At 37.8% G+C, this 12160-nt stretch overlaps 2 protein-coding genes across 3 annotated transcripts in view; one reads left to right on the top strand and one right to left on the bottom strand.

The window, feature by feature from the left end:
• The window catches only part of LOC132096093 (period circadian protein homolog 2-like), a 31415-nt gene extending 23367 nt beyond the window's left edge, over positions 1–8048 (top strand). The window contains exons 18-24 of one of the 2 annotated variants that reach the window (XM_059501241.1): positions 514–570; positions 845–1102; positions 1425–2329; positions 2990–3152; positions 4317–4536; positions 5570–5720; positions 6722–8048. In XM_059501241.1, coding sequence (XP_059357224.1) covers positions 514–570; positions 845–1102; positions 1425–2329; positions 2990–3152; positions 4317–4536; positions 5570–5720; positions 6722–6886 — 1919 coding nt within the window. In that variant the 3' untranslated portion in view covers positions 6887–8048. The remainder of the gene's footprint in view (positions 1–513; positions 571–844; positions 1103–1424; positions 2330–2989; positions 3153–4316; positions 4537–5569; positions 5721–6721) is intronic. The other variant, XM_059501242.1, reaches the window with a different exon arrangement.
• A 2050-nt stretch (positions 8049–10098) lies between these two features.
• On the bottom strand, positions 10099–12013 carry hes6 (hes family bHLH transcription factor 6). Its single transcript, XM_059501243.1, has 4 exons — positions 11818–12013; positions 11647–11733; positions 11476–11557; positions 10099–11399 (listed from the first exon to the last, which is right to left on the bottom strand). The coding sequence occupies exons 1-4, from the start codon at positions 11878–11880 to the stop codon at positions 10951–10953; spliced, it is 681 nt and encodes a 226-aa protein (XP_059357226.1). The 5' UTR covers positions 11881–12013; the 3' UTR covers positions 10099–10950.
• Between the last annotated feature and the right edge of the window lie 147 nt (positions 12014–12160).

The following is a 12160-nucleotide window of genomic DNA, read 5'->3' on the forward strand; positions in this document are numbered from 1 at the left end:
AATTTGGTATGATAAAATGTATAATTAAGAAATAATAGTTTTATTATATAATATTTATTTATTTATAGATATATAAATTAATGATAAACATGATAATAATATAATAAAGATTCTAAATAATATAATTGTTTCTAGTCTTTGCATTTATAATAAAATAAAAAAATTAATAAACAACATTTAAAATAATAATATAAATAACATTTCTAAAACATAAATTTGTTGATACAGAGATAAGCTGTTATTTTCATGTTATAAATGATATGACAAATCTGTACTCTTTTGTCCAAAAAAAAAAAAATATGGATATCTGTTTTAATATTTTTTTTTTTACAAAAAGTTTACATTTAACACTATATCCAATATTAGTTGATATGCATCATCCAATATGGAGAAATAATAAAATGCTACCTATGCAGCTCACTAGGTTTTGGATACATATCTATCTTATCTGTATTAGAGCTGTATGTGTTTTGTCTTTTCCTTGGTAAAAAAAAAACAACTTTTTTGTTTTAGTCGTATCCTCAACAAGACACATCACTCCAAAGCGAGAGTACTCTTCCAAACTTCAAAGTTAGTAAATTCTTCCCATGACATAGGGACAAAAAATTGATTGCGAAGCCATTTGATGGGGTTGATGAGTAAAATAAAGGTGCAAATCACCCTGGCAAGGCTTGAGGAATGTATGCATCTTTCTAGCATTTTCCCCTGATTCCCATCCCAACATGCATGAGATAAACATGAGAAGGCCTGGATGCAGCCCGTAAACAAGTGCTGGCCGTGTCACCTGAGTTTTGGGAAAATAATTTGCTCATTGTAATTAAACGTCTTGTGTTGTTCTTTGCAGAGATCATCGAGGATGTCCCCAGCGCTGAAGGCACTGAAGGTCAGAGTCTCACTGTTCCTCTGGCTGCAGTCTCGCCGCACAATCAAGAGCGAGAGGCTTACAAGAAACTGGGCCTGACCAAGCAGGTTCTGGCAGCGCACACGCAGAAGGAAGAGCAGGCGTTCCTCAGCCGCTTCAGAGAGCTGCGAGGTTGTCACGCTTTCAAAGCCGACTGCTCTCTCTATCTGGAGAGACAGAAAGGACAAGTCGCAACTGAGGGTAAGGAAGGATTTTAGTCAAAAGCTACACAGCACTGTGTTCTTTTACACGTGAGCAGCTCACGATCCAGTGTTTTCAGTGTCTTTGAGCGGTTTGGTTCACAGTAAATGCTGTTCCACACAAATTCATCTCTGCATATGTGCTCTGAGTTTATAATGTGTTGTTTATAACATGCTTTTGGGAATGCAGTGTGCGTCTACCATCATCCAAAACATGTTGTGAAAAATACCTGATCATTTCATATAAATAATATAAAGAAAATTGCATAAAAGTGGTTTTTACATGATTTAAGTGGATAATTGTTTCCTGTCTTTCTCTGTAGCTGTTCCCACTGCTCGTTCCTGTAAGCAGGGTGGTGGTGGCGCACAGGAGACCCCCGGGACCCGCCGGGGTCGCAGCAAGAAGACCAAGTCCAAGCGGATCAAGGCAAACGAGTCTTCTGACAGCACTCCTTCAGGCCGCAGACCTCCACCCAGACCTCAGCTGCAGGGACTCAACCAGACCTCCTGGTCTCCCTCAGACACATCCCAATCCACGTTCCCCATCGCCTATCCGGCTGTGATGCCCGCGTATCCGCTCCAGATGTACCCAGGAGCTGGCGGCATGCAGCCTAGGGTAGATGCTCCACTTTCAGGCTTTGGGGAGAGTCAGTGCAGCCAGGATCCGCGCATCCCCATGCAGCCCATACAGACACCATATTCGGCTCCTCTGGTCACGCCCATGGTGGCACTGGTACTGCCCAACTACGTGTTCCCACAGATGGGCGGCAGTCCACGGCAGCCGTTCCCCACACAGCCTACCTTTCAACCTCAGCCTAGTTTTGCCGCACAGGCTCCATTCCCTCCACAGTCCACATTCACCATACAGACCCAGTTCGGCCCACAGAACCCCTTTACCCCACAGACTCCATTCCCGCCACAGCCGTTTCCGTTCACGTGTCCTGTGGAGCCCCCAAAACCGCCAGAGCCTGAGCTGAGGGAGGAGCCTTCACGAAGCCCCACCCCTCAGTCCATGGGTGGAGGCGGGCCGCCGTCTCCGCCTTTGTTCCAGTCTCGCTGCAGTTCACCTTTGCAGCTCAACCTGCTGCAGTTAGAGGAGACTCAACGCTCTGCTGAGAGGCAGGAGTGCACGGCGCCATCTGTTATACCACAGACCAGCTGCAGCAGTAGTGTGGAGAAAGCAGGAAGCACAGCCGGGCAGCCTAAAACTAACAAGGATGTTCCACAGGTCGGAAATCTTATTACAGTGCATTTTTGACCACTGTGGGTTTTTTCAATACTTTTCTTACTCTAACACATTATTCCTTAATTTTGTCTGAAAGTATTAAAACAGCACACAAACGAAACAGAAAAACTAAAATGCAAAATTTTGGTTTGACCAACAGGTGGCATTATTTACTTTTTTCTTTATTATAATAAATAAAATATAATTGAATGTGCAAATGACGTACTAACCATGATTCTGAAAAGTATGTATTCTTTACCTTAGGCCTTAAGCATGAGCAAAATTTTAGGATCCTCCAACAATATATGATGTCACGCTTGCTTCTGTATTTAAAATGAAAAGTAATAAGAAATGATGATGATAATATTAATAAATTGTTATACCATCTTGTTCACGATTCCATAATGCTACAAACCAGGCTGCTTAAAATTTAGCAGTTTTTTAAAGCATGCAAAATTATTTAGCATTCCCTGACAGGATATGATATTTTATAAATAAATAAATAATACATTTAAAAAAATTACTACCTCCACTTTCTCATAATGTTACAAACCATGCAGCTTAAAAGTTTATATTCTTTGTATTAGAGGATATTCTGGGACGTTTTGATAATGTAGTGTGTAATGTATGTAACTGATTTTTATTATGTTCTGTATTTTTTAGGATGAAGGGTCACCTGTCGATGGTCAGCATAGCGATGCGTTCTCATCATCTAGTGACCTGCTGGACATTCTCCCAGAGGACTCCCGCTCCGGCACTGGCTCTGCCACATCAGGCTCCATGGGCTCTGGGTCTAACGGCTGTAGAACGTCTGCCAGCAGAACTGGTGAGTTCAGAAGTTTATACATCTTTGGTCTGTCCTGTTTATTTCTGATCAGTCCATTCTAGCGTGCAGATTGTAGTGTAGACAAGCAGGGCTGTTACTACAAAGTCTTTATATCGATTTTGATGCTGATAATCCTTTATTTAAAGCACTAAAGATGAATATACATTATCTTTTTTGATTAATATTTTTATTGACCAAAGACACATTAAATTAATGAAGAGTGGCAGTAAAAACATGTGTGATGTTACAAAGGATTTCTATCCCTGATATATGCTAGAACATTCTATTCATCAAATAATCCTGTAAAAAATATCACTGTTTCCACAAAAAAAATTGAAATATTAAGCGGCACAACTAATTTCAACATTGATAATCCCGGTAATCAGAAATATTTCTTGAGCAGCAAATCAGCATATTAGAAATAGAATGAAGAATGATGTGACACTGGAAACTGGAGTAATGATGCTGAAAATTCAGCTTTTCAATCACAGGAGGAAATTACATTTTAAAAATATATTTAAATAAAAAGTGGTTGTTTTAAATTGTAATGATATCTCACAATTTTTTACTGTGTTTTTTAAATCAAATATATGCAGCTTCTTTAAAAACATTTAAAAAAAACACATGGTTATCTTTTATTGTATTTTTCATGTAGATTTAAAAGAAGAAACAATTATTTGATTACCAATTTGTTATAATAAACAAAAGCTGAAATAAATTAACAGTTGTGAACAAACATTGTAAGGTCTATAAGGCTGCATTAACCATGGGAGTATGGTATTTCAATACAAATCTGATATTTTTTGTCCAACGTTTTTATAATGGCTGTCTTGTGTTGATATTGCCTCATTAAGATGGGCCTTTCTTCCGCAAAAATGCATTTGACAGTTTAAGTCTGGCAGTCAGATCAGTCCTACACATGCAATAAAAATATGATATTGTTTTATACATCCTGACATTGTTTTATGCAATCACACAAAACCAATCCCAAAATAGGAAGAACCTCATATTCTAAACCCACAATAACAAACATGTACCAAAAATGTTTTTCCCACTTCCTCTAAATTTGTATATTCTGTTTGATTTCGCCAATACAGAATTTCCATTATAAACCTTTGCTGTTCAAAAGGTCACTCGTTGTTTTCTTTTTTATTTCTTCCTCAGGAAGCAGCAACACAAGCAACAACAGCAGTAAATACTTCGCCAGTGTGGATTCTTCCCAGAAATCCCATAAGGCCAAGGGGCAAGGCTCTGGTCCAGGCTCTGGGGCACTGGCACTAGATGGGAGCGAGACCCTGATCAAGTATGCGCTGCAGGACCCACTGTGGCTGCTCATGGCTAACGTGGATGAAGATGTTACGATGTCATACCAGTTACCATCTCGGTGAGTGGGCGGAGAGAGGAGAAATAGACACACACACACACACACACACACCCCACTTACCAGTAACCAACCCCCCTTCCTCCCCTTCTTCTGTAGAACTGTGTTTGAGATGGCGAAACAATCTGTGGCATAATAATGACACTGAATGATACAGTCTAGAAGAGCAAGTCTGTTACCTTCCTGTCAGCTTGACGCACAATCAGTTTCAAAATGCTTGAAACACTGGTTAAACAAATTCTACTTGAAAATGTGTAAATATATTTTTCATTCAGGGTCACGAATGTGCATGCAAAATTTCAAAACATAGATGTGTTTTGGAAAGGCTGTTTTGTTATGACTTGTCATAAAAAAAGAAAACCTTTATTGTAACTTATCAAACATGAATAAATGAAACAAGTGACAATTTTAGGACTCCGTGTTTACTTCAAATGAAAGTAAAATCACTACTTCACTGTCAATAAATCTGCCAAGTGTTGATTTTAGTTGTTTTTTTAATCCATTACATTTAAAAAACTTGGAAGTTTGTAGTTATTTGCACCTCAGTTTCATTAAATTGTGACGTCTTGTGTCTGTGCAGCTCATTTTTAACCTAATATGCAAATCAATTTTTTCATCTATTTTTATAGATAGATCGATAGATAGATGGATAGATAGATAGATATAGATATTCTGTTTTTACTTAAATCTTTAGTGTGTTTCATAGTGTCCTTAATTTTATTTTTATGCAAACAGGATGAAAACCAATGTTAAAATGTATACCCAGTTTTTAAAAACAGAAGGTTAAAGATAGACGCATGGGGGCGCTATTATACAAGTTTTCAGTGAATTTATCCACTGATTGAGTGTGTATGTGTTTGTTTTATCAGGATTTCACTTTTGAAGTCATAAACAAACCAATCAAACCACATTCAGTTCAAGCGCATATATATATAGCTTTTAATCTTTTATTGTATTTTGACATGGTTTTCACCATGAAAATAATCATGGATGCTGACTTGATGCTAAAATACAAACATCTTTTTCCCTTTTGCAGGGACATCCAGACGGTTCTGAGGGAGGACAGGGAGAGGTTGCGGCAGATGCAGAAAAGTCAGCCACGTTTTACAGAAGAGCAGAGGAGAGAGCTGCTGGAGGTGCATCCCTGGATGAGAAGAGGCGGGCTGCCCAAAGCCTTCGACGTCAAGGTATGTATACACTGGTATATATACTGAAGTCAGTTTTTAATGCATGAACTCTGTTCTTATTTTGATGCATGGAAACAATACAAAAAAAAAAATTATGTTTTGATATATTATTACAGCATCGTTTCTCCAGTCTTCAGTGTCTCATGCTCCTTCAGAAATCATTCTAATATGCTTGGTGAAAATAAATATAAATATTTTTTATCAATTTAATGCTCCTTTGCTGAATAAAAGTACAGACCACAAACTTTTAAAAAGTAGTGTAAATATTTGATTGTATATGTGTTTGCATTTTATTAACTTTATACTAGTGCTGTCAAGTGATTAATCGCATTAAAATAAAAGTTTTTCTTTACATAATATATGTATGTGTACTGTGTATATTTATTATGTATATATTAAATACACATACATACAGTAAATATTTTGAAAATCTTTACTTGTATATACATTTATATTCTTATATTTTATATTGTATATAAATACTGTGAACATATAAACATAACATATTTTTCTAAAATATATACCGTACATGCCTGTATTTGAATTTATATATAAATAATAAATATACACATTACGCACACATATATTATGTAAACAAAAACTTTTATTTTGGATGCAATTAATCTATTTTATACATTATTATACATATTATTATTATATATATATATATGTATATATATATATATTTTTATCAGTAGAATTACAACTAAATGCAAAATATGTCGCTTTTTTAATGATAACTGCGTTTAAAAAATATTAAGGTGGTAAAATGTAATCTGAATTTTTATCATTTATTTTTTTTTTTTAAACAAAAACTAATAAAAATAAAACTCATTAAAAAATAAGGTAATCCATTTTACCACATTTAACTATCAATTCCACCAGGTAGATGAAGTCAAGCAAAGCATTTCTTAATTGTAGAATACAGGAGGCTACTTCACGTTAATGAAGTAAAATGGCTTTCAAACTTTATGCAGACTAATGAGAGTGTTTATCTGCAGGCGTGTGTCGGATGTGAAGAGGTCAGTGAAACCCTGACAGAGGAGGATTCACCAGATCTGCACATGGGAGAAACAGAAAGCAATGATGTCACGGCGCCTCCGGCCAATAGCAGTGAAGACTCTTCACACTCAGAAACACATTGCTTTCCAGATTCTGTCACCTGAACTGAACCTCTCTGTTCCCACCTGTAAGAATACAGACCTCGTCTGATTGGACAAAGCGGACATTTTAGCATCGAAAGACGCTCCTGCCGCAGCCTCGGACATTCATGAAGACTCGTTCTGTTACTTGTCTGTGTGAATGTGTTTCTGTGTATATGTACAGATGTGTAAATACATGAATGACTGAGAGAATTAATTATTTCCAGACAGTCTAAACTGTCTCTAAAGCCAGACTCTGAGCTGTTCAATGACCATTTCTGTTAGATTTTTATATTAAGGAATAATATTTTCTTTTTCAGAGTTTCCCTGACAGTTTTTTCCCTTAAACGTGCACATACTAACTTATTTCTTCTTTACAACTTAAAAAAAAAAAACTATTTTATATGTTTGTTTCTTTTTTCTCTTTTGATAAGACGTATAAGCTCTTAATAGAGTTCTTCTGGTGTTTGATAGTTGTGTTGTCGGATATGTTTCTGATATCCTTTCAAATTCACAATTTAACACTGTGGACTTGTAGATTGTGAGCTGCAGTATTATTTATTAAACTAGGACAGATGGAACGTGCTCTACATAATTGGCACAAACCACGATATCTTCACCACGGTATCTCGCATCACTTTCCTTTAGCACTTGCAGCTCGTTTGCTCAGATAGTGAGTGTGTCGAGAATGCAGTGCAGTAGTAGCATTAGGTACATTTATGTGAAAAGTATTTCAAGCTAAAGAGTTTAGGTGCTGTTGTCTTGTTCAGACTGGCTGTCTGAAGGTCTGTTGCGATGTAGTACCTCAGTGTTAAATTTCTCCTCTTTTATAAGCCCTAGATTGAATCTACACAGACAAGAGATCTTGATCTTACTGAGTGTCCCTACCTAAACCTGTGAAAACCTGTTGTAAGACCACAACTACCATAAATCCCCAGCACAAAAACCACCTTATTTGGGACATATGGGCAGAATGAGATTTCAATAGAAGGTTCAAAGGTCTGTTTTAAAAATGACTATTACACTACTATGGAGGTCAACTTTTCATTAAGTCTTTAATGTCGAGGAAAAAACTTTTAGCCCTCGTTGTGAAGAAATGTGCTGTGTTCTGTCACTTTTGAACTCGTTACTATACGGTGTTCCTTCATGCTGAAGTGAATTTGAATTAAAGTCTATTTTTTAGAAATTACTCTTGTTTGTGTATTTCTTCCTGTTATATTTAAAGCACAATGTGTAGCCTATGTGAGGTTAGATCAATTAAACTGCTTTTTGGTTAAAAAAAAATTCTAATTAGCATGCCTTATGCATTTTAAAATGTGCATTTCTTCTTACATTTATATACACAGGCATTATTTTAAATGAACTACTGCATTTTCCATACATGTTTACATATATTGTGATCATAAAAAAATGACATCAAATTGGAAATTAAACTGGAAATAAATTGCCCTGATCTTTTTTCTTCTTTTTTTCATACAAATAGTCACATGAAACTATCAATCTTGAATTTTATTCGAATTTGACAGTGAGACCCCTCTGTAAAGCATTTTAGCTTTACATAAAATTATATTAAAATTAAATTTAGCTAGCCTATATAAACTTCTTTTCACTTGATAACTCAGAATGTAATCCTAATTCTTTTATCAAACATTGCAAATTGATGAAAAAGAAAAAAAAGACGGAAATCAAAGAGCAGAAGTTCGACTTTTTGTAATCATATTCTATTCTCAGTGTTTTTTCGTTGTGGTAATCTTTTGCCGGTCCTGCGCAAACGGACCGTTGGAACAGAGGGGCCCTTTCTGCGCCATATGTTCAAAGTCAGACGACCGTTACAGCAGCTTTTATTATTATACAGCGCACATCCGACGCACAGCTAGCTTCCCTTCATGTTTTCAGACTCCACTCGCTGCTTGACCAGACAGGGGTTTGTGCTTCCACACATGAAAGACGCGCTAGTTCCTCTCCTTCACACCTGCGACAATTTGAGTACAAGGTGTGAATGGTTTCTTCAGGCCTCCTACCAAGACAACAACCTTCAGATGCCGACAATCCGGCCCCGATCCGATGAAAGCAGCGCTAATACAGCCTGTGGATTTAAATGAGTTAATACGTATTTAATTGACATCAAACGATGATTTATATAAACTAAGACACTGAAAGGATCTCTGAAAACTATCCATTCAGACAACTCAACTTTAATCATGCATATTTCATATTTCAACTTCTTTCAGCTGCCGTCTGCAGGCCTAGCCCTAGGACTTTTAAAAATAAACCTCAAAAATGGTTTTGTGGTAGGATCGCTTACCTATAATATAGATCAATGGATAGGATATGTTTAACCAATGTAATGGGACTAATGTAACGTGATACTGATAACGTGATAACGCGAATTATATATATATATATATATATATAATTTTTTTTTGTCGACGTGATTGAAAACCTATCGTAGGCCTATACAGTAAATTACTTAAGACCTCACGAGTGTCCAATAATCTTAGATTTTTACTAGTCTTTTGTTAGTCACAGCACGCTAAATATGTTAGTTTTTGGTGGTTACTGAACCGTTGTATGTTACGTGTTACATTACACTTTTAACTGCTATGTATATTTTATGCAAAGCTAGACTTCATCTGAAGTCGTCAACCATATCTCCTGGAAAAGTCATTTGAATTAACTTATTTTTTCACGTACTACATATAGTCTATAGTCAATATCTTTTTTTGATCAAACTTAACAGTTACGGAACGTCAGACCTGACGAAAACCAATAAGTTAACTGTAACGGATAACGGACTTACAGGGTTTATTTACCTTGGTTGCAGGATTCACGATTACAACCAAAGTGTCCGCCAAAATTGCATTATTAAATATAAACTGCAAACATCCAATTTTACTTTGCTTAAGTTCTATGACATACTTGACCAGTAGGCTCACACGTTTAGTCTACACAGCACCACATGAGTCTGACACCTTACAGTGCCAGTCACTGTGTCTGCGGTGATGGTTAACAGTGAATGAGCTGTTAAGTTTTACACGTCTGCAGGGCCAAAACACCCGAAGCGGACATTCACACTAAGAAATAATAGAAAAGGTGTGATAAAACAAGTTACACACTCTGATTATTTCATCAAAGCAGTAGCAACTGCCTTAAAACGGCATAACATCTGCTTTTGGTCAGTTCCGCGAACAGTCTCAAATTCGCGTTAGCCTAGAAAAAAATGGCAAAACATGAAATTCTTTACAGTGATGAAATCAAAACGTTTTATTGAAATCACAATCACACATAAAACACATTAAATGAGATTTACATTTATTTCAAAATTACTTCATAATTATAACATAGGCTACATCTTTTTTTATGTCAGAGATCTATCTACAGCCACAACATTGAAATATTTACACCCTAGCCTACAATAATTAGAGATGGGAAAACACTCCCTAGAAATATTATTTATCCTTAGAGTTGCTTTAATTTATCTTATACAAAACAATTAAATAAAAATACGAACGTTTGTGTGAAAATGAACTAAAATGCACATTGTTGCACCAAGAAGAGCTTCTGAGGGGTATCACGGGCCGATGACAAATGTGACCCTGGACCACAAAACCAGTCATAGGTAACGGGTATATTTGTAACAATAGCACGAGAAAAAAAAACGGCATAATGTTCCATTAATATATTGTAAATTTCCTACCGTGAATAAATAAAAACTTAAATTTTGATAATATGCATTGCTAAGAACTTAATTTGGACAACTTTTCTCAATATTTTCTTTTTTTTCTTTTTGCCCCCTCAGATTCCAGATTTTCAAATAGTTGTATCTCACCCAAATAATGTCCTAACAAACTATACATCAATGGAAAACTTATTTATTCAGCTTGCAAATTATGTATAAATCTTATGACTGTTTTTTTGACCCAAGGTCACAAATGACCAGAGAAAAAAAAACTTGCAGCTGCCCTATTCCTATGTAGAACTGTCCATGGTCTGTCATAAAGGTGCTCCTGGACTATTGCATGTTTATATACCTCTAAACTAAAAAATATACTGTTCATGGATCAGTTGGGATCTCCAGAAGCATCTGTCTACCAAGGTCTCCACATGGACTTGGAGAGATTCACGGTTGGCACGCTTGGCGCTTGTTCCCTGGCGTCCACCGAGACTCGGCTGTGCTCCGTGTCCGTGTCATCCAGGTCAGAGCAAAGGTCATCGCTGGAGGTGCTGGAGGGGGCCGGGGATAAGACTGAGGAGCCGCTGCTGACCACGCTCCTGTCTCCGGGCGACAACGCGGCGTACGTCGCCTCGCCAGGCCAAGTGCCACAGTTACTAGAGTCCGACAGGAGATCTGACAGGATGTCCTGAAAGCGATCCTCGTCGTTCAGAGGCATACACTCCAGGAGGTGGTTGAGCAGGTCGGCGGCGATGGTCGCGTCGATTCCCGGACAGCTGGACACGAAGGTGTGCACCTCATGCATGCACTGGATGTATCCCGCAGCGAACCGCTCGTTAGCTTCGCGGTTCACGCTGTCAGCTTCTGCGGAGGAGAAAAGCGGCGTGACGTCATGGCCCAAATACATTCGATTTTTTTTTTAATGCAGGCCTCTTCTTACCCTTCGCTTTGTTTTGCAGGATATTTTCCACGCGCTTCACGGTCATTTCCAACACCTCGGCATTCTCCATTTTTACCTGCGGCTAAAATAAATAAATAAACAGCGACGTTAATACTGTCTTCGCGCTGTATGCTGGATACAGATGCTTGAAGAATTGCTAAATGAACTTACATCCGGGTCGGCTAGCAGTAGCCTCAGCTCCTGTAAACTTTCATTGATGCGGGCGCGTCTCTTTTTCTCCACCAGCGGCTTCCTCGTCTGAAGAGGGAGAGAGAATGCGTTTAGTTTGTGGAAAGCGTCGATAAACGTTTGCTTGTGGGATTAACAAGACGCGTTGCGTACCTTTCTGTCTTTTATTCCGAAATAGTCCTCCTCGTGTGTGTTGCTGCGGGACGCAGGGGCCATATTGCTGCAGTATAGAGACCGCTGAGAGGACGTAGGATGGGGGGCAGATGGTCGGCGGGTTCTGTTCGAGACAAAAGTCTGTGCTAACAAGCACTACTGTGAAAAGTGGGCGACTGAAGGGGGACATTTATGAGGGCTGATTTACATGTGAATGGACTGACTGGTAACCAATCAACAGCCTCGCCTTTGTCTGGGCACTGAAAACTAACCCGCCCTGTGAACCTGTAGATGACTAGAGGACAGTTCAGAATAAAATTAAGTTCAACTACACTGAGTACAT

The sequence above is a fragment of the Carassius carassius genome, chromosome 20, assembly GCF_963082965.1.
Source record: "Carassius carassius chromosome 20, fCarCar2.1, whole genome shotgun sequence".
NCBI lineage: Eukaryota > Metazoa > Chordata > Actinopteri > Cypriniformes > Cyprinidae > Carassius > Carassius carassius.